Source organism: Ostrinia furnacalis, unplaced genomic scaffold, assembly GCF_004193835.3.
Source record: "Ostrinia furnacalis isolate ACB-3 unplaced genomic scaffold, ASM419383v2 OfSCF1234, whole genome shotgun sequence".
Lineage (NCBI taxonomy): Eukaryota > Metazoa > Arthropoda > Insecta > Lepidoptera > Crambidae > Ostrinia > Ostrinia furnacalis.
Window position 1 is genome coordinate 34,923 of NW_021131473.1, and position 23,367 is coordinate 58,289.

Genomic DNA, 23,367 nt, shown 5'->3' on the forward strand with positions numbered 1-23,367 from the left:
TAATTGAAAATAAAAATTATTGAAACTATTTTCAAGACAGGTATTCGTAATATAAACAGTTAGCAAGTAAGAAACGGTTATTCAGAGCGTGTATGTATTTCGATTGTTCTTCATTAAAGGCAGAACGGGACGATTAACACACACAAGAAGTTACGCTTCCCGGGCTGTCTTCGTGGTTTGTGAGTTCTCTTTAAATTCAAAATTATTTAGGTAACAGAAAAGCTGAATAAAATTAAGCATAAAAAATTCTCTATCAACAATATTTTTTTTTAAGAAGTTAATTTTAAACCTAAGTTTATCGTATCTATCTACTATCTATGTCAAATGAAAATAAAACGCTTTAAACTCTTTTGAGCGTACTGAATCCATTAGCCAGCTAAAATTGTTTGTCAACCCTGCCTCTGCCTTCTGGGCCTCGCGTGTATATTGGCCCCCGAAACTCAATAAGCCTTTTTGTTCGCACCACGGTGAGCCTCTCACTTATCATCCCCCGTTGGCCTTTTACGGGTATTTTAAGAGGAATAATGATGTCGTTTTATTTATTGGCCTTATCCCACCAGTGGTGCTTGAATTTAATTTCATCTGGTGGATTTTTATGTTAAAAAATATGTCTGTGGCGAGAGAATTTCTCCTATGTAGAGTTGTTTTCGAAAACTTTTCCTTTCTTTAGTTCAACCATAATATGGTTGAGACTTGAGAGACATAATAATAATATGTCATGATTGTGAATCCCATTATTTTATTTGAATGATTTTTCTGTATGTTCCTGAGGTTTATTGACGTTATCGTCATTTGTTTAGAAAGTAACCTTATTCCGGGCAGGCTAGATTAAAAATATAAAAGATTTACGTCTCAATATGCGGCGGCGCGCGCTCATCGGCAGTCCGGTCACGTCGCGATGCGCCGGGATAAGGCGCCACGTGCTCGACTTAGTGCCGGGGAAACTATCTCGCTTTCCCTCAAATCTGTTCTTTGAATACCTCAATTTTCTCTCCGGTTTAATCAAAGTATCATCAAGATTTCTGAAGTTGATTGGACATTTTCATTCGACGTTTTGTGACGTTGTTTACTTTAGTATTGTCCGCAGCAATTACATTCGATGACGATTTTGCAATTAGCGCAATAATGCCTTGTTATGTTAAATCATTATGGTATCTAAATTAATGACATAGGTACATTATCATATCAATGATCCAATGGATCTAAAATGATATCGTATTCAAGAAAGCATGAAGGTTTATCACTTTTATCAGAGGCACTTATTAATTTATAACTTACACTCTATTCTGGTTGATAAGAAGAACAATACGTAGGTACCAGCGTTGCCAGTTTTTTTTTTCGCCAAGTCGGGACTTTGGTACTTTTTGAGTGAAAATAGCGGGATTCTTCCGTCAGAAGCGGGACATAGTAAAAAAACGTATATAATCAAAGGTTTTCAAATATTTATCTTTTTATTTGACTTAAAATTACGTTTACGTGACAATAGATAGCAAAAGTAGCCATAAAAAATGTATTTTAACAAAAAAATAATGTTATAAATCAGATTTTACTCTATCGTTAAATTCGTCTTTAGAATAAAAAAAAGAAAAAAAATTAAAAAGTTTTATTCTTTAGAATAATATGGCGTTTCAAACAATAGTCTGGTGAAGTGAGTGTCTCTCTCCGAAAAGCGGGACCGAGCCTGTCCCGCGCGGGACATTTAAATTTGATTAAAAAATCGGGACGTCCCGCCAAAATCGGGACGTCTGGCAACGCTGGTAGGTACCTACCTAGAAAATAAAACTGAATGAGGAATGTGATGTGACAACAAGACAACCTTTTAAATCCAGCTTAGGTGTGATGTAACTCACGTCATGACGATTTAATTAATTATGCATGACCCAAACTGGGATATGCATACAAGATGCTCGTATATCTTAACCCCTTGTCCGAGACACTAACGGTTGTGCGCTTAATTATGCAACGCTGTACTGGTCTGTACCTACACACGCGAGTACAAATCTCGTTAAATATTTGAACTATTGCAGAGGCAGTATGGTAAACGGTGTTTACGTAAAGACGGCACGTTCGAATGCACGCCGGTTACCGGCCGAGAGAAGCCTTGACTCCACAGACAATGTCAACCAAATGCCAGTAGGTTGACTTGCTGTGAACTTTGATGCGACTTTTTAAGAGAATGCGCGTGCGCAACCCGCCATGAATGTAGCTTCAATTCTATATCGGCCCATTTTCAACAATTTCTACATTGATTGGGGATTAAGCTGTAATATTTGTCAATGAAAAAAGTTGTTCTTAAGACATAATACGTGGAAGATAGTGAAAAATATTTTTATACTAAAACACTAATCCTTTGTTATCGAATTCCATTACGAACGTTTTTAGGATTATCAATACGATAAAAATTCACGATAAGTAAACTAATACAAACGAGGTAGCGTTTGTTTATGAGTTGGTGATGGGGTTTTTTAATGTTGGAATCTCGAAATCTTTCAAGATTAGGTGACTTGTGTAGGTAATGTAGAGAACCAAGAATTTTTTAGGTCTCATATAGCAAGATGAAAGTTCCATGCGATGGCTAACTAAACCATAACATGCATAACATACAATTAACACGATCATATTATCATTTATTAATTCCTTAGCACAAAAAATATTGTCAAATGATTATTATTATTTTTAAAAATGCGGTTTTGAGTATTTGAAACAAATAAAATCTGCTTGACGTCATTATCCAGTCTGAGATAAAAGAGTGGATTTATACCGAAGCACAAAAAATTCGCAATTTAGGGCGTTCGTGTGTGGGAATATTTTATGGCACCCTATGAATAAATCAATCAACGCTTTGAACATCCATTTTTGTATACCTTAGGTTTAATATTTATAATTTAACATGTAGGTATGTAGGTGTTTTTAGTAATTTCCTTTGATGTCAGTGAAAGAAAATTTATAAACATTAATCACGCTGTCTCCCGTGTTTCAGAGAATAATTAAATGGATTATTTATTCTTTATTATTATATTATACTACTCTGAAGTTATTTTCTAATTAATAAATATTTTTAATACACATGCGTCATCGTCATCAAATATCAAATGATAATAAAACTAGATAATAACTGTTTACAGAAAAAACACGCCATACACTGATTAAATTGGTCCCGTCAACACTCTGTTAGGGGCATGACTTGCTAAACATAGAGTGGAAATGTTTTGACACTTATTTTTATTTGTTTAGTAGGTAGATAGAGTTAAGCCTCCTACATAAAATAAGAATTCTACATAAAATTTTTTTTTTGCTTCACAGAAGGTCGACCCCGAGCTGATCTTCACAAAACAGGAGAAGATCGGCAAGGGCTCCTTCGGCGAGGTGTTCAAAGGGGTCGATAACAGGACCCAGCAAGTAGTCGCCATCAAGATCATCGACCTTGAGGAGGCTGAAGATGAGATCGAGGACATACAGCAGGAGATTATGGTGCTGTCACAGTGTGACAGCCCATACGTCACTAAATATTACGGGTCTTACTTAAAGGTAAGTGTCAACAATTCCAAAATTATGGCGCTTGTTCAGAATTTAATTCGTGTATTGTACGATCCGACGAACATGACCAATAATGAAAGCGGTTTGACGTGCGACCGTGTTACAAATTGCCGCTGTCAAATTTTATGTGCTTCGTTGGACGGTCATGTTGCATTTGCCATTCATTACTTTTATGAAAACCGATAGCCCCGTGTGCTCGTATTAGCTTACATAGCAAGATAAAGCATGTGCAATATACCACGGTTATCGCGTTCGTCTGGCCCGGGCAGGCCGCATCAATCATTGTCTGCGAACCGAGCCTTCGCTTGTTTATCTGAAGAAGACCTTTTGTAAAGGATAAGGATCACTGGTTAATGGACTCCATTACGCATTGTATACTCCTGTTGAGTGGTGCTTCGTCCCATAAGAGGTTTCGAATGACGGCACGCTTGCGTTTCCTTAGCTGCAAGATATTGCTCACAATCCAAAGGACAAGTATCGATTATGTCGCAATCTGGACTACATTTCTTATTGATATAATCAGTAGCATTAGTCCAAGGTCTTGAACGATTGCTCACTTCATTGTTGTTGCTACAGTGCTCATTTTCACTCGCATTATTGCCCAATCGGCGTCGCTAACAGCGTGACTGCATCGCAGTTCGAGGCGTGGTTAGTTAGGCTTAGCCACGATTTGCTTGCTCCTGTAGTGTAGCTTAGTAGCATTATCATCGTGAAGTCTTACTCGTTATTACTAACAATTGTGCAGAGTAACCGCTGTAGCGGTTTTGTAATTGTATCCCTCCCTGTGTTATTTACTGCTCTAGTCTAGGTAATAGGTCATTGATAAAGTCGTGACTGTGAAATAAGATTTCGCTAGCAAGCAATTTACTTACACATAATCGTTATTGAAACCTATTACTGGTGAAATTGCGTAACGTGCCATTCAAGTGAATGTCACGAAACTATAGCGTATAAGTTAGTAAGAACATTCACCCGGTCGAGGTTTGTTCGCGTGCTGTATGGCGTGTTGGAACGATGTCCGTCACGAAGTCTTCGGGGTCAGAACACGAATAAACAAGGAACCGGTTTCGGTATCGTTTCGCATTATACACTCAAATGGTTCCCATATTAGTAGCAAAAGTACAAGCAGAACATTTCTAATATCTTGAGGTGAATATGACGCGACGAAAGAAATTGAGAATAGATTAATTACGAACATAAACTTAATTAATTTAAACCATATAAGGATGACATAGACGTAGACAATTTATAAATAGTGTACCTATAACTGAAACATGACGTAGACAATTTGAAAATAGTGTACCTATAACTGAAAGGGTGATTTTAAACAGTCTCTATCAAAATAGTAAGTATTTGGACATTTTTATGATCAAATAAAGAATATGTTTGCTTTTACGAAAAATGCATCCATATACGAGCTACTGAAAATAAGTCTCATTTGATGCGGCGTCCCCCGAAAGTGCCAATAGAATGGATGGCGTCCCGCCAGGACAGACAATAATGTCTGCGCGCTTATAATCGATATTTGCATTTTTATTGTTCCACAGCCAGATATTCCCTGCAGCTGATCCAATTTTATGAGCGTAATATTTTGGAACATTCACTTTTGGGATTCTTTTTTCTATTATACCTAAATTGCGTGGGAATGAATAAATTGCCATGTTAAAATATAGCCCAATTGCTGACTGTTTCGTATTGAATGATATTATTTATATTTTCGGACCTGACGTGATTTACAAGGCCGTGAAGCATCGATAATGAACCCGGAAGCCAACGGTATATGTTAAATTGTACAATGCCAACACGAAAAACGTTTTTTCTTTCGCTGCCACGCGGAAGACCTACTTAGCGTAATGGTTTTGATGTGTTGCATTTCCCGCTTTGTGCAGCGCGTCGGTTGCACGTTGCTATTTGCAATCTTGACACACTTTCGAATGTTGTTGTTATGCATGCCTTGCAAAATGCTATGCAATGTGAACGAGCGTACGTGAATCTGTTCATCGTCTACATCTCGTATGTTCATCGTAATGCACGCGCAACCGATTTAGCCAATCCGCAGCACATGCAGATAAACATAACACGGGCTGATTTATTTTAGAACCGAACATCTCTTCATCTTTATGTTTATTTGTACAAGGCTTTACGTCAGTTGCATAATCTTTAACTCTACTTTGTAAATATTTTCGAGAAAAGAGTGGGCGGATTAGACATTTTTGGTGCATTTTCTCTTGACTTAATTAATTTTCTTTTGTACACAATAATTGAAGGAAACATAGATAGGAAACGGGCTACAAATAATACTGTTGTTGACTTTCTAATGACGCAGTTAACACAATGTAAGATAACAGCGCAGTTTGATCCTCCAATTAATGCATGGCTGGCCCACTACATTCATGAATAGAGAGGCCGGTACATATTAATTAACATTAATACAATGTAGTGTTTACTACACTTGGATGTATGAGAAGCTATAACAGAATGTGTTTATTGATATTGACCATGAATTTTCTATGGCGACAGATTGTTATGACTCGCCCTTGACGTGTTTTCGTCTTAGGACGCACTAGCGCAGATTACGTCACTATTTACTTATCTATGTTTGGACGAAGCGTAATACATATTGCCTATGTAGGTAATTGTAAACACGGGAGCTTCGTATCTGCGGTAAATTGTTGGCAACAAGGTTCGCAATTTGCTCTGCAGAGAAAGTGTGGCAATGTTGCGGCCGTGGCGTAATCGAAATGATATTTTGTTGTATTGTTGCTTGCGGCAGTGTACTTCGTTTGTTTTCTTTTCTCATTACAACTACATCCGCGACATAACAGCATGTCTAATCACCGCTTTTCTTTGAAGCTTTATTATCTTTAACAACGAGTTAAATGAATGTCACCTTCAAGAAGTTTGAGATTACAAGAATAGCGCTTGAAGATTCTTCTCTTTTGCTAATGCGAAATTGTTAAAGGCCTTCATTTGAGAAGTGGCGCATTTACGTCAGTGCTATGAATGAATTTAAATGTGACGTGAATAAGCCCTCGGCGAAAGAGGCTTTTGGTCGGCAAAATTGTGAATGCGGATGTCGGTACGGGCGAGTCGGGGTGAAGGACGTTGGTGACTCACCGACGCTTTGGAATTGAGGAAAGTACGCTATGATTCCTATGTATAACGACCATACTTAATCTTTCGTTTCATCTCTATTCATTGCTATATTGCTATTTGCACCTAAACTTCTTTTAAATTATCCGATCTCTTGCCATCAATTGCAATGCTGATTGTGATCCCAGCATCAACAATATTTCATCTAGATTAAAAGTTCTTTAAGAAAAGACGTGATCTAACTACAACGAAAACATGTTTTATGTAAACAAAATGAATTAATGACATGTTTTCGTATTTGTTACGCTTATGGTATTATTATGACCTATTGTTTTTCTCCGATTCTCCGAGTCTGCTCTTATTGCGCAAAGTAATCATCTAATAGATATTTTTGTCAAAAATACTCCCGCTTTGTATACTTTGTCTGGTCTAAGAAATTATTTTCCCCTGAAGAAAATTCGTTTTGCGATAAGCGTTTTTGCGACGAGAATCTCATAAATTCGATATCCAGGCAAAATCTCTACCGAATCTCCTTTTACGCGTAGGGTAAGTGCGCTAGTTTTCGTCCAATTATGGGAGTTGCCAACTTTGTGATGCGAAATGAATATCTTAAAATACCCTTACTCATATGTATCATATGTAATTTTAGTCCTTATATAGTCTACTTTACGTTAATATATATGACAATAAGTAAATACCATGGGTTTTTTTATAAAAAATATTTTATGCAAAAGAGGCGATTTCACTAGTTTTCGTCCAAAAAAATCAGTTTTCGTCCTAGTGTACGCTAGTTTTCGACCACTGTGTAGAAAAAAGGGTACAGTTGAATTATTAACTTAAAACCAATTCTACAATACAGTAACTATGGATTGTGGTATATCATTTGAAAGGTAATTTTGTTAGCTTTCAAATGATATCAAAAAGATTTAAATAAGTTTCTTACCTAAATTTAGGAAAATATTGCAATAGGTCGAAGGACAAATGGACGAAAACTAATCTACAGGAATAGCTAATTTTGGTTTTCGTCCACCCCAGTGCTTGCTCATGACGTCATGGACGAAAACACAACAACGTTTAAAGCTATTTTTTGTTTTCGTCCACATCTTTTTAACGGTTTTTATGGGTTTATCACTGTTAAAAAGTGGACGTAAACTAAAATGTTTAATGTAATAGCAATAAAGATCATATTGGAAGAAAAAACATTGTATTTTGTAGGTCCATTGAAGTAAAATGATTATTAAAAATATTAACTAGGTGTCAGGGTTTCCGTCCACGTGGACGAAAACCAAAATCTTGCAAAATTGTTATGCTAGTATTAGTCCACTTAATTATCTAAGATTTCTATACAAAAACTTTAATAAACCCTTAAAATAGTGTTTATTATGCTAATAATTAGACATACGTGCCAAAAACATTACGTAAAGTAGCTAAAACAGTAATTAAACATACCATGAAAGTTCCCTACCGGCACGTTCTTTTTCTAACTTGACGACGTTTTCCATTCACCTGTGTGCAGCAGAAACTTCCTTAGAATTTTTTGGAGTTATTACTTGTCAAATTACATTTTCATGCAGTCAGAACTGTTACTTAGATATTATAGATTGTAAAAAGTCCAAACTTGCACGGAAAGTTAGGTTTGTATTCTAATTTTCCGTATTTGTTTGTGGCAAGTCGGTCAAATGGACGAAAACAGGAGCTGGACGGAAAACCGGCGCAATTACCCTATTTTATTCCGGTTTTATTTTAGGATTTAAGGAGGAATAGCCGTTCGGTGCCGCGCGATGACTATAAAGTGCGCGAGGTTGTTAGCTGTAAACGCATTAGGGCCACCTTGACCTCCCTGAATATCATCTGGAGTCAAGGCCCTCGCAACCTTATAGATATTTTCGCAATTTCATTATTACCATGCTACTCCCGCGCCGAAACGAACGAAATAGGCAATTGTCTCCCCATTTGCCATTTCATTAGCTGAACAAGTTGACGCTGGTCGTCAATGTCAAACTGAGAGCAGTTTAATTTCATTCATAAAGGTCGTCGACTCGATGCGAGAAAGTAAGGACCCGAGTAAAGAGGGTTTTAAAGGTCCGTTGACACGCGTCTGATAATCTGGTTCTTATTTGGGATTGTCCTTCAGCTCCACTGCAATGCGGGCTGGGCGAGGGCGGGCGGGGCGGCGCGGGGCGTGAAGGGGAATAGCCCGTTCTGAACTTGGAAGGTCAAGTTCCGAAAGTTTGCAATTTGCCTTATTGGCCGTCTGTATCTGACGGCTCGATATGAACTCGATTATAGGGTTTAAATTCCCCTCCATTAATGTCGGCAGCTAATTTTAGAGTAATCGAAAGTTTTCCGATACAATTCATTTTCTTTTAAAGAAGCTTATTGCTAGTCAGAAGAATTAAGTACCTATGACGCTTTAAGATAAGCATCAAATCTCCGAATTCCTATAAAGTGCCTCCTTTCGACGAAGAAGAAAAGCGCGTCATCTAAATTAATATGATTACGGAATCGTTGTCAGATTTTCATCAAATTCGTCAAATTGACGGTGAGTCTTCTCTCGCCGCTTTTTACTAAATTACATTTTGATTCCTCTCCCCTGTGACGGCTGTGACGAGTGGTCTTCAGCGGCTAATGGCTTTTATACAACTCCAGGCGAGGTAATGTAAACAAGATTATGCGTTTTGCTTCGCGCTCATACATTTTATCTCAATTGAATGGGAGCCAGTAATTACTTTGTTTAGCATACATTATTTTACAACGAAAATGTTTCAGTAAATTGTAATGGCGTATGTCGAATATGTAATAGCGATGTAGCCAATTCGACGTTGGGGAGCATAATAATACAGTGAGGCCTAACCCGTTCAGGCAAACAAACCATTAGCTTACGGGTTTGGGCCATTATCCTCATTGTTGCCGCCCCTTGATATGCCCGTGTAATCCCGCATTGAGCTGGCCCTAGGCCAGTGTCGTGAATACTAATGGTTTTAGACGGACACTACCTGTGTGGGGAATCACCTCATTTGTTTGTATGCTAAACCATTACTCAATTGTAGAGCGCTGCTGGGATTTGACTAGTTACGTTTTTGTCAACATTACAAAGCCCAGTGTATATGGATGGAATACCTTTTATGACGTGTATGTTGTTCCAATTAGGAGAACCATTATGTCTCAGCTGGGCTTAAGCTTGTTAAAACAAAAGTGACGTCTTCGGTACATGCTGTTTAGTTTGTTTACTCCAGTTATGTCTTTGCAGTTTATAATCATTTGGTTTCCTTGAATCGTGTTAAGATACAAGCCGCTGAATCATCTTACAAATCTTCAATTATCAAAAAGGAAGAAGGTAATATCTCAATCACCACAAAAAAAAACATAATTTAAATAAGGGTGAATGCTCTACTTCTTGAATTTTCAGGCACTCATGTCTACCTCTACGTAGATTTTGTTTTTTAATTGCATTAGTAATTTAATGTCCACAAATTGGCAATATGATATAAACAATGTTATCCGTAAACTACAAGTTCTAAATTTAATATTCCATTTACTAAATGGAGTTTCAAGTGCTAAACCAAAGTTTGTCGTGCCATTTCCTTCGTGAAGCAATATCCACTCGAGGAAACTCGTGTAGTGACGACTACGCAATACACACTCGTATCGTAAATGAATAGAGACGATTCCGGTGAATTAGCGATGTTTATTTTGCTAAACATATTATTTGGCACAGTTAGTTGTCTTATGGCCCTGCCTCACAAATACATTTTTATAGAAATAAGCTCGGGAATATAAATAAACATAATTATTATAATGTCTAAAGTATAAATTGGTAAAAGTTTCGTATTATGGAGCTCTTCACTGTTCTCAGCACATTAATGCTGTTGAAGACAAAAATCATACTAATATTATAAATGCGAAAGTAACTCTGTCTGTCTGTCTCTCTTTAACGCCTAAACCACTAAACCGATTTTAATGAAATTTGGCATAGAGATAGTTTGAGTCCTGGGAAAGGACATAGGATAGTTTTTATCCCGGTTTTTGAATAGTTTTTCTGTGACAGACAAAATTCCACGCGGGCGAAGCCGCGGGCGGAAAGCTAGTATTAATAAATAAAGACTATTTTACTGGATAAAGTCTGAGTCCTGCAATAGACGATAGATGTGTGACGTATATTTGGTTATTTATGAGCCCTAAATAAATGAAATGATACTTAATAAATGTCTCTTGATTCTTGTTCCGTCGTAGTTTATACACGAGTATCAATTTAAGGCCNCCTAACCAACTGCGTATTTCTATACTGTGTAGCTGGAAATTGTGGCGGGAGCTCTTTGACGCGTTGTTTTCGGCGAAGAATTTCGCGCGCAGATTTTGACAGCGCGAAATACCTACTTTAGAAGAAATACCAAGCCTTAAACAATTGACATTATCCTCAATACACTGTACTCATACGTAACACAAGTGCCTACTAGCGGAGTCGGCGGTGGCTAATCTGATTACGGGTCGAAGCGCCGAGGCTTCCTTAATAACATATACACTATACACCACATACACCCACATACTATTATTCCAGGCTTTAAGGGGCACCACTGGCCAAATTGAATATTTCAGCTCAGTCGAGGTATTCACTCGTTTGCTCTAACTCCACTTAGCAAGTTTGCCATTCTTTCTCAACAAGTTAACGCACTTGCCCTAAATTATGAACGCAATTTTCTGAAAGCAAAAAGTTCTCCCCGTGTATTTGTCAGTGCTCAGCAGAACATGCGACTTACAAAGTTTGCCGGGAGGGAATTGATGCCGAGTATCAGGGAACATTACTGCTAACTCAATAACGAGCTATGTATCTCCTGATGGCTGGTTCAAACCTGTAAACAGGCGTAGTGACTTCGCCGCAAGGAAGGGGCGATTTAAACCGGTGTAAAATTTTCTCTTCACTTTTAAAATTGATGGTCAGATCATCTTCGGTTTTTTATAAAAAGTGAATTATGAAAATCTGTTGTTTTTCAAACGTGCAAACAACATTAACGACGTTAACTTTGATCCTTTCCTCGTTTTTGCCCGCAACGCAACTGAACCAGAGAAATGGACCCGCAATATTTGCCCCCAGCAATTAGCGCGGAGGGTAGTTGTCAATCTCGCCTACCAATGTACTACATAAATTTTTAACATGTACCTTATTTAACATCACGATTGTGTTTTGGACAAATAAAGTTATTATTATTATTATTATTATTAATTAATCTACGTTAGATTACACACGCTGTTGCCATGCACGTGTTTCTTTTTTGGAAGTCAATTTTTTGTTAGATTTTTCTGCAGAGTAGACATTTAAAACAATCCATGGGTTTGTCACAGCCGAACGGTTAACTTTTTATACCTGTGCTTAAACATGGCGTCATTAATGCTTAATTGAACTTCTGTTGAAGTGAATTCATTGACGAAGTTAATCAGCAGTCTGTGAACCGTGAAGACTTGTTTGGTAACATGAACGAACGTAGGTTGAGTTCGTTATCCTTTGCCGACCTTGCAGCTGCTATAAATTCAGTTAAATTAGCCGCAAGAGGTATGCGTCACCGGCCGATGCGCCGGGTTTCGCAACGAAAGCATAACATAAACACATCATCATCTATCTAAATGTAACTAATACAAGCTAAATGGAACCGGAATGGCGGCGACGAGCGCATGTTGCGATGTAATTCCACCTGTATTGGATAACTAGTTTTTGCTGTCGGATTATACACACACGTCGGGTCATTTGTCATATAATGAACTCTAGCTAACAGGTCCCTGCATAGTCATTTGATATTGTACTACATGTGGCCTCATCAAAGGATAATGGAAATTCCAGCATTAAACAATAACTCCTCTTGAATTTCATACTGGCCTTGCGTATCTAAAACACAATGGGTTTTTTTCTCCATGCTCGATATTTCTGTACCGCTTTTTCCTTGGTGTTGACGCAGGTGATAGAAAAGCAACGGGTGTCCGTCCCGAACTCAAAGATAAATTCCGGATTATACGGACGCAGCTGACTGTCCGTTTGGAAAATTGAAATTGGCGCGTTTTCTGCCTATTTATGCGTCTACCCCTTTTGATTATTTACCGTCCAATTTCTTCGAAAATATACTTATGTCTACGAACTGCTACGGTTAAAAGAAAACCAAGTAATAAATAATATGAGTTGATACTTTTAGAATTTCTTAGTCATAATTTGTAACATTGACCACAAATTGTGGAAATTGGTCGCGGAGCACCTATCTAGGTCGGCGTAAACGTCGTTAACACCAGGCGGGAAGCAATTAGACCGGGCCAATAAAACATAGCCATTAACGAAGGCTGGTCGTTCCTCCGCTGGTGCATTGGCCAAACGATTCATTTCATATTCCACTTATAAACTTTACATAAACTTCACTTCAGTTTTAGCCAGACCATTTAATGAGTATGAAACTGTTATCGCAGTTGGTATATCTGCAAGTTATTTTAATTTTATGTTTTGATATCTTAGGGAAAATAAACTTGGATTTACCTCGTCAATGCTGCCTAGATTCGTGTGCAAAATGCTGTAGGATTGCTGCTATTTAACTGATTATTATTAATATTTAAAAAATTGGACCCTTTTGCCAAAGAAACTACGGTTTATGTCAAAAAAAGACGAAGCCGTTGCCGCCTCCGCCGATGTCAGAGTTAAGTGCCGGCGCACTCGACGTATCCGCACAAAGGCGCTCTCTCCTCTTTGTTCCGCCTCTTTGTTTGACTTGACGGAGGCAAAGTAAAAAAACTTCAACACGGTCGGTGTTACCCGTAGTCCCGTACCCTTTCGGGTCTTGAGAAATGTAGCCAAATCCCATCATCAATTTAATCTCCACTTCAGTAAATGTGTCAAAGTCCCGCCTGAATTGGATGTTCAATTTTACACATTTGCTCTAACACTTTATTATAGTATGCATACCTCTCGTACATAAACTCATAATAAAATAATTACTTAAAATAGAAAGCATGAAAAACTAACATGGTCAAAACTTTAATGTGTGATTTTAGTTTTTCAAACTAAGTACATAATATTTTTTCCATTTTCTTCCACATTGAAGACACATCTAAAAAGTTCTTTACCCATTTCTATCTTTAAACGCGTTTCTGATATTACGACACGGTGACATGCGCCGTGATCACGGAAGAACTAAGAGAAGTCAGTGCCGTTGTTTTTGTTTGTGCTAACTTTCCATGCCACGGCCTTGTGCCTCTTGTTAATTTGATCCTCAATCCACTAAAAGGCCCATCCTCAAAGATTATGAGGCGTCAACTTGCGGAAACGATCCATTGTGGATCTGCCCTCGGCCTTGCCGCATATGGGGTCCGCGGCTATTTGCGTTATGATGATGTGTTGATGGAGTACCTCTTTATGAGGGGCGAGCTTGCGCTCATCCAAGATCCGGGATATGCTGGCCCTAATTTATATAATAGGCTCAGGTTTCGCCGTGTTTTATATCATAGTTACGTCAACATATCACGTAGGCTGGAAATTATTTCTGAATCTAGCTGAAATAATGATTAAATTGTACCTTAAATTGACTGATCTGTGTCACGTTCTACTTATTAAGCCTATGCATTCCGGCATTTAAATGTCAACAAAAACTGAACAGGTGCGAGCAAAACCATTGAAACCCTTATTACTCCTTGCGCAAGCACCTGTTTGTTCCGGCTATTAGCGCTTTTAAATGATCGCATTGAAGTATACCTCCAGGCCTCGGTCGAAAATGTCTTTGCTTCTACTCACTTTATATTACGCTGTTAATAAACACGATCGAACGAACATTGAAATAAATGAAATCCACATGCGCTTTATCTTATCCAGTCACTGATCACCTTATCTACTCATATTTTATCGCAATTTCCATTGATTTATTGTTCGCTACACAATACTTTTGCTATGAATCGTATTCGTGTAGCATCGATATTTTTACCAATTACAACAATGTTTTGTAAGACACAACTTTTTAACCGACTTCATATTAGACAAGACAAACAAAATAGCAAGCTCCAAACTATGACACATACCTATATGTTCAGGTAGGTATCTTGTGAAATTATTAAACTTATTCCAAGTAAGGCATGCGAGGTATCCCCCACGAGGGATGTCTTGGGAAAACGTTCTCATCTCAAAACTTTGTATATTCAGTCCACAGGTAAGGTAAGTAGATAAGTGCCTACTTGCCAATTCGTTAAATATTTGATAACGTACTTCGTTACCCAGAATATTTGATGAATTTTGGCTGCTCTTCTGAAATCTTAATCACTCTACGAAAACGCCTGCCCGTTAGAGAATTAAATTAACGTCCACCGCAGCGCTTACTTGATGTAATTGCCATCTATTTACTCATCAACCATCATAATTGACCTGTGAATTTCTGTAGTCTAAAAATGTGCTATTGTTTGCTTCGCACCTGGAAAATGTAACTTTTAATTAAACATTACACTACAATGTTAAATTTTTATTTTGTGCAAGTGGTCCACTGTCAGTTGTCACCACCATCGCCGGTGTCAACGACCGAATGACTGAACGGTTGACCGGTCTCGTCGCGATCTGATTGTTGCGCCAATAAGCGATTTGCATGCGTCGCACGGTGGGCTGATATTAGAGCTTCATAGACTTAGCGTCGCTCAAAAATCAAGTGCCGAATTTTGAAAAAATTAATACGCCAATGTGTTCCTTTACCAAAAAGGAATATTTTATGTTATGTAACGTTTCTTGATAAAGTTATTATTTAATAAGTTATTGACAATTTCCTTTTTTTTTGTATGGAGCTCAACATTTATTTTTATTTTATTCGTTATTCTTAAGCTTTCTTAAGAAATTGACTTTTGTATTATGTAATGCAACATATAAGCTATGTTATCACCAAGTGTCGCATTTCGGAAATCTTCGGAACATTGTCATTTTGGACTTTAAAATAAAAAAAANGAAAGCTTAAGAATAACGAATAAAATAAAAATAAATGTTGAGCTCCATACAAAAAAAAAGGAAATTGTCAATAACTTATTAAATAATAACTTTATCAAGAAACGTTACATAACATAAAATATTTCTTTTTGGTAAAGGAACACATTGGCATATTTATTTTTTCAAAATTCGGCACTTGATTTTTGAGCGACGCTAAGTCTATGAAGCTCTAATATCAGCCCACCGTGCGTCGGGACTGCGGGCGGGTTGCGTTTGCGCACCCATGCCCTACTTAATTGGTGTTATCAAGTTGACCAACCATGATTGCCGCGTAGTTTCGAAAACCTAATATTACGGTGCAATAATAGACAGTTGGATACACATTTTCACAGTTTAGAAAGTAAAATTATTATTTGTTTACGTATTTCTCTTTTCAGACCCTATTATATAATTTAATCTTCTAATTTATTCTTGGGCAGGGCGTTTATCAAAGCAGGGCTCAAACTTTGCTAGTTAATGAAGACTTAAGCGACCCCGCGATCAAATGATAAAGAGGTCCTTTATTTTAAACTGATTAAAGGCTTTAGTGAAACTAAAATAGAATGTTCATTCCCCTTGTTAGAGAAACCAATTAACAATTCTATTGTAATCACCGCGAGTATTGTTTGTTGATCAGCACAAATAATGGAGTTAATTAATATGTTTGGCCCCGGTGAAGGTAAACAGAGAGAGCGGACAGGCAATCGGCTTCAATTTCCTTCGCCTCCCACGTTCCTTCCGTTTGCACTCCGACATGTGTATTGTGCGGAACATTCGCGATCGAGGCAATCCTGGCTGAAAACAGTTTTCTCTGGCACTGCCAGAGCCCGCCCCAAAGTGTTGATTTACCACTGAACTCTCATTTGACGCAAGCTAAAAGCTTTCGTCTGTAAATGGATATTGTGGATCTATCTCACGTCCCGTCTGTTGAAGCGATCGCATTCACCAGTATAAATTTAGTTCCACCCATTCGAAGAATTGCTTTCTACACTATTATATTTTCTTTATTCTTTAGGAAAGAGAAAAAACTCAATTTTTATGTTTCATCAGTGTTTTTCATCAATACAGTTACTTAGTAAAAGTTACTCCTCATACAGCGAGCAATAAAAACTTGCAACTTTTTACGATGATTTGGATTTATTCATTGGAATTTACCGTTATGAATTACGCTATCTAGTATATTGTATAATTGTATAAATTAATAAGACAGTAACTGTATTGTAACTGTAAAATAAGTAAATAATTCTACTACGTGCTAAGTCGGATTATTACTCGTGTACTTTTGTATTGTAAAAATAATCGGATAATGTTTGGAGACTTCAAGCACGTGTAAGTTATTTATAACCACTAATTCGAAGTATTTAAGTTATTTTTTTTCCACAAGTAGGTAGATAGATGCCTAATCTAGCAAAAACAGAAATTAGCTTGCTTGGACTTTGATTGACAGTAGGTACATCAGGATATATTTTTTTGCCAAGTATTAGAAGCCACATTTTTTTACTTGACGTGCTGTTATCGTAATATGTATGTATAATAAAGTAAATAATGTACATCATAGTACCATACTAAATTCCCCTAACGCTAAAATCGTACGGTTTCACTTAATTGGACACAATACCGCAACTGAATTCCCCAACTCCAGCGATAGTTTACCAGTTTTGGGGCTTTTAGTTAACGTTAGTGTATCAAGCTCGTTAATTGAATCTGTCAACTTAAATGTTCTGTGTTATTAGGGGTTTAAATATAATTGTTAAAGGTCACACTGTCAACGTTATCAATTCGTGCCTAGGTAGCGATAGGAATTTCGGAAGCTGAAGTCAAGCGAGTTCTTAATTTTCTGTCACAGGCCGTATACCTACAATTATTAATATGCTACGTCGATCGTTATCAAATTATTATTCTTAATACTGGTTTAAATTACACGTAACCAAAGTTACGTTCCCGCACCGGACGTTCCATAGTGTGCAGGCTCGGACTCATCTTTTTACGTTATGAGACAAAAGATGGCGCTGTGCACACTTAGATCGCGATATTGTTTGAATTTTCAGGATTTCTAATATAGAATTTGTGCTAATGTAGGTTCGAAGACTTCTAGGGTAAGTAGAACCAATGTGAGGAATATAGGTAAAATTTTTGAAATGTATCGCTTGCTAAGTTTCTAGCAATTTAGTATGAATACGTCGTAATTCGTAGTACATAGCTACTTGATTCGTAGCAGTTTTATGTTCATGTTTCAAGCTTTGATGTTACATGAAAGTTTATTGAGAGAGAGCTTTGTTGACGTACTCGTAATGGAGCTCTAAAAGTAGCTGAATTGTTATGTAATTTCAATTTACGAAATAATATAAAAAGAGTTAATTAATGTATAATACTTTTAAAAGCGTTCATTCTAAAATAAACTCGTGTAATGTTTCTAATTCGCTACTTTTGGCTACAGGTTTCTGATTACGAGCGTAATACGTTTAAATTGAATCCCTGTTATTTCTCTTTATTGGCCGCGTAAATTGAATGCTTTTGGTTTTTGCTTAATTACATTTTGGTTATGTTATGAAACGGGATGCCGCAGTCATAATGGTCCGCGGAGGTAATTTATGTTGTTATGTAGCGATACACTAAACAATTGCATTACTTATCTAAGTGTGAATCAGAGAGTATTTATCCTCTATTGTTTACCGCAAGTTTCAGCGTCATAAAATGAGGTTTTTTGAAGTTAGAGATTAGTATTATAACCGTAGATGCAAGAAATTAAGCATGCATCAGTCGTTTTATTTCGAGTCTAGTGTAATATGGTTTTGTTTGTATATGTAATAAATTGATCTGAAGTAGTCGTCAACTAATCAGATTTGTTGCATTAAACTTTTGCTACATAAATAAGTTGTTACAGTGTAGAGCTTCATGTGCCGTCTATGAAAACCTCAATCGCATAGACACTGACTTGATTGTAATTCGTTGAAATTGCTCACAGAGGTGAGCGAGAATGAAAATAGCGTCGAACCAAATCAACGCTGGCTTTGTAATCAATCTTCGACAGTATCTGTTACACCCGCATCGATTGACATCAATGCGTATTTGTAGTGCCAGAGCGATGTGCAGCATAATACTTGTATGGGGTAATTTCGACGCGGGCGGGCTTATGAGTTTGTATCGAATATTACAAACAACCGTATTGGTTTGCGCACTATCGTATGCGGGCCGGCTACTGAGTGCTGCTGCGCCAGCATAACCGCAGTACCACAGCATGGGTACAACATGGGTGGTTACAGTAGCTTCGGAGCTTCTGGTCGCAGCTCTTTGTCTAATAATTGTGCGTGTGAGCTTTGCATGATTATTGACAGACAATGCAAAGTTTGATGTGTAAACTTGCTTTTTAAATTTTTGCTGGAATGCACAATCTTCATCACTATTGAGGATTACGTTTTATCTGGCTTAGTTATTTCATAAAAAATATTCATTTAGTAGTGCTTGATTTTTTATGAAGTTTGATTCCCATTCTCTCCCGGTGAACCTGCTGCAGTTATCTATATTATTCCATGTCTGCAAACGCTGGTATCGTCAGCATTATTTATGAGCACCACTAGTCGGCTTCAAAGCTGCTTTTAGTAGTCGTCGTGCATCCACCCGGGAACGCTAAGCTCACATCAATTTATCGAACACCCGACGAACAATTTGCTCGCGAAATAGTTCGCCTTAAAAAGATTTCATTCCAATCTGTTGCTTTCATGACGTGCGCTGTGAAAGGAATCTTGGGACGAGGTAGAATATTGCAGTAAACTCCTTAGAGAATATCAAGTCCTTGAGCTGTATAGAAATAGGTAAATATTATCTCGTGATTCAATTGAATGTTACCGATATCTCGCAATAGCATTGCAAGTTGCAACTCTGTTCGCTGTAGGTGTCTTGCGTCATTCTGCCTCCCTTGAGATGTGCGTCCTTCTACGCGTCTTTTGTGTAGGTTTAAACAATAGATGCTTTCTATTCTCAGATAAATCGCTACGCATGCCTGATGAATTTATTTATTCACAAATCGATAAACTAAGTACGTACGTGGCTATATCGCCCGCATGCCACTACTGTATCAGCAACGCTGCTAATGTTAATTATAGTCGCTTTTATCGTTATCAATCCACTCAAGCCCAATGCTAAGTACTCTATTGATTTATTGTCTGTGTCATAATAATTTTAGCCTCAAGAGCCGCCCGACCGAGCATTCAGTTGTTTGAGCAGCTGCGTTCTTAATGAAACTTGTGTGTTGTGTTTTCGTAACTTACTGATAATTTTGTCCTTTCTGTAATTATCTCTCAAGTGTTGCGTCAAGAATTTATAATTTTAAATCTCATTACTCGAAGGGCACTCGAGAGTTAAGCAATTTAAAATAAATAAAAAGTTATCATTGCACAATTGTCCATCAATTCAGTTTAATTGAGTCCATTTCCTTTGAGCTGCAGTTAATTACTCAAGCGTATCACGCATATGGGCACTTTCCATGCGAAATGTGCACCTGTTACGCGACCGCGTCCGATGGCATTTCGACGGCGATATCAAAATTCAGCAGTAATTTGCGATGCTTTTCCGCAAATCGGCGGGGCTATAATTAGCGGACGTGTTTATGAATTTATCGCGAAGGGATGCGACGACGCCTCCTGGCACCGCGGCCCCGCGACCTACATTGTCTACGTACGTGGCACGGTAATAACGGTAATCTCATCACTCACCCCACTGACTGATCGTTAACGTAAACGGACGTTTAACGTTGATCGTTATCGATTTCAAACTTCTAACAAAACCAACATGCTTTGCTGAAATTCCTTTACGGCTTGATTGGCGATGCCCAAATGAAAATTAAAGCCTCGGGAAGTTGAAACAGTCCCGGGATTGGGCGCTGTCATGAAATTAATCAGAAGTTTTATTAGGTCGAGTCCGAAGTTTAGTGTCGTTCGTAACATTTCATTTGTGCAAGAATAATTTTACCAGCATAAATCCCTTATTATTTCGCTTAAATTTCTATCACGGTCCTGAAATTGCGGTGTTCAGGGGCGTATTCAGCAAACTGCTCCGTTTTCACGTCACCTCAAATATTCATTCAAGCCTCTCGACCTTAATGAACGTTGAGGACAACTTTAATGGAGGCAAACCTCATTTTATTCCACGCTTTAATTCGTGCTGGTTTGGTCCTTTTTTTATTCTCTTCCGTGTTTTATTTATAAATGTATTTACGATTATAAATGTTGGAGTGGGTTTAAGGGGTATTTTGTAGGGGAAGATGTATAGATAGATAGATAATGTTGATTGGTAAAAAAAATAGAAACTCAACATAGACTCGTATTTGTTGAATTTCATTATTTATAATGACAGGCTTGCTTCTTGAGTAGTAGAGTCTTAATTATTTGAACGTCGTTTCAGTATACGGGGCAGTGTTCAATACCTGTAATTAATGTTACAAAACGAAAATGTTACAACGCCCGCAATCCATCACTTTCTTCAAAGAAATGTCACGAAATACTCCCATTAATTAGCGCAATTTCTACGACAAACATTTCCTCGTATTTAACGAAGTAACAACAAATAACATTAATCACTTTAAGAAAACTCTAGCAAAACTGTTTATAATTTCTTACCGGTCGTTTAGAGTTATTGAAAGTTTGTTAGAGTTTTCTGTAGTGTTCCCGCTGTTTAATTAAATTAACTCAGCGTCGCAGCAAGTGGTAGATCAAGCAGACTATCAATTTATATTAATTGCGTATCGGCCATCCATCCCAATTCGCTACCACAAATAGCATCTCGAACTTCCCGAACATCTTCATTGCCGGCCCTAATAGATTCTCTGTCGACATTGATGAATTGCCCGAAATTCCATTGATCCTCGAAGCCTTGTGAACTGTCTATTGAATCTACAGTTCCTTGGTTAAGATTGCCATGTTTAATACAAGCAATTTAACGGATTGCTTGTCACATTGTTTAGTTGTAGTTTTTGCCGGCGCGTGCCGCCGTCAAACTGGGCAAATCCTCCATTGTGCTCAGCTCAGCGACAATAGTTCCGGCGTTGATTCAAGGACAGCCTCCATTACCCCCCCGATTGTGATGTTGTGTACCTACCGCTGTTTGTAATGATGTTCGCATTGTTGCGATAATGTTTACACAGAAAATCAATTTCGGGACAATGTTTTTGGCTAAGTCGCCGTCATGTTCACACACTCGCTCAATATCACGGCCTAGATAAAAAGCCAAAGCTCTATAGGTACTTATTCTTCTTTTAACTAAGTCTAGTTTACGAATATGAATATTTATGAATCATAAATAAAAGGCTGATAAAAATTATTAATATCCAGTAACTACAACCTAACCTACTGACCTTATTCGAAATTATACATCAACGATAAAATTACGTGATTGTTAAATGTGATAATTGCCCAAGTATTTGACCGTGATTTATTCGTATACCTAATTTCGTTGTAAGCCATAAAAAAAATTGTTGCCTCGATTATATTGTTATCATCTGAAACAATCTTTATAAAATGCGATTGCCTAAATTAACTTCTAACTGAGCCCTTCCATGCAACGTCGTGACAAATTTTCGCCACGTCTTTGTTGCAACCGACGCTGATATATGAGTGTGATAATAATTTCCGAGTTGAGGTAGGGCTCGTTTTGTGCCAGACTAACAGGTTCAGGGATGCCAACACCCCAAAATTCAAAACTTTTAATTACCTTAATTCAAGTTGTGTTTTCCCGAACAGTTCCAAACGTGAAGAGCGATCAGACGCGGGACTAGCCCAGTATGAATTAAGGAGGAATTTCTGTAATCATGTTATTATTGTTCAACTGCCAATGTTAAATCACGGTTCTGAACTTCTGATAGTCTAATCTAAAGTCACCAATTTTGTAGGCTTTTTTTTGTCATTGTCATTTACATTTATCCTTTGATTGGGTTGCCGAAGTTATCTCAGTTGGAGATCAAATTAGCAACCCTAGATAGTATTGTAATAGCTCGCCATTCGCGGTGGCATTTGCTGGCCTGAATAAAATGCTAGGTCATGTCACGACGGATAATGGCGGTTACGAGTTAGCATCGTTAACTATTGGGCCAGGTCCATCGTTAACTTCAATTAGGTTCAGATGGTGCACGAAATATCAGCGCATCTTTAGATCACTAAACAGTAAACACCTTTAAGAAATTATGATTTATACAGATGAACTAAACTAGTTCTATGATTCTGTGTACCTTATTTACTTTCACTGCAAAAGGAAATGTTGGTGCTGTACTAACAGGGACATTACCACCTGTCCTATCCTAACGTGTGACTTGAAGTTGTTACGATTGCGATCTGGTTTTACTACAAGTTACATAACGTAGGCCGTGTTGGAAACAGGAAAATTGAAAAGCTGTGGGTACTAATTACTCTAAGAATTTTGAATTGATTAAGAACAAACCTCTTGAAATAATCTACTCAATGAAACAATGAACGTGGTTACAAGGACACGTTCAACGACCAATCCTCTCGAGTCCCCACGCGAAGTTGTAAGCGTTAGGCAAACGGAGGGTTAAGTTGGGGCTAGGGGTGTATTCGGCACTTCGGCAGTAATTGGTTTGGTGGTCGGCACTCGCTCGCGATTGCCCGGATTAGCGCAGCGTTCTCTCAGTCTGGAACTTGGTTCATCAATTGTACTGCATCAAACTTAATGAATGGCTTCCTCGACCTATGGCCACACAATCGTCTTAATTCTGAATGGCCTTCGAATAACAGGGGATTCATTAGGGTAATTGATTTAACCAGATC

General features: G+C 37.8%; 1 protein-coding gene across 4 annotated transcripts in view; it reads left to right on the forward strand.

Moving 5' to 3' along the window:
* LOC114352002 (Germinal centre kinase III) overlaps positions 1–23,367 on the forward strand; it is a 70,575-nt gene that overhangs the window by 15,744 nt on the left and 31,464 nt on the right. For all 4 annotated transcript variants that reach the window (XM_028303410.1, XM_028303411.1, XM_028303407.1 and 1 more), the window contains exon 2: positions 3,304–3,528. In XM_028303410.1, the coding sequence (XP_028159211.1) occupies positions 3,304–3,528 (225 nt within the window). The remainder of the gene's footprint in view (positions 1–3,303; positions 3,529–23,367) is intronic.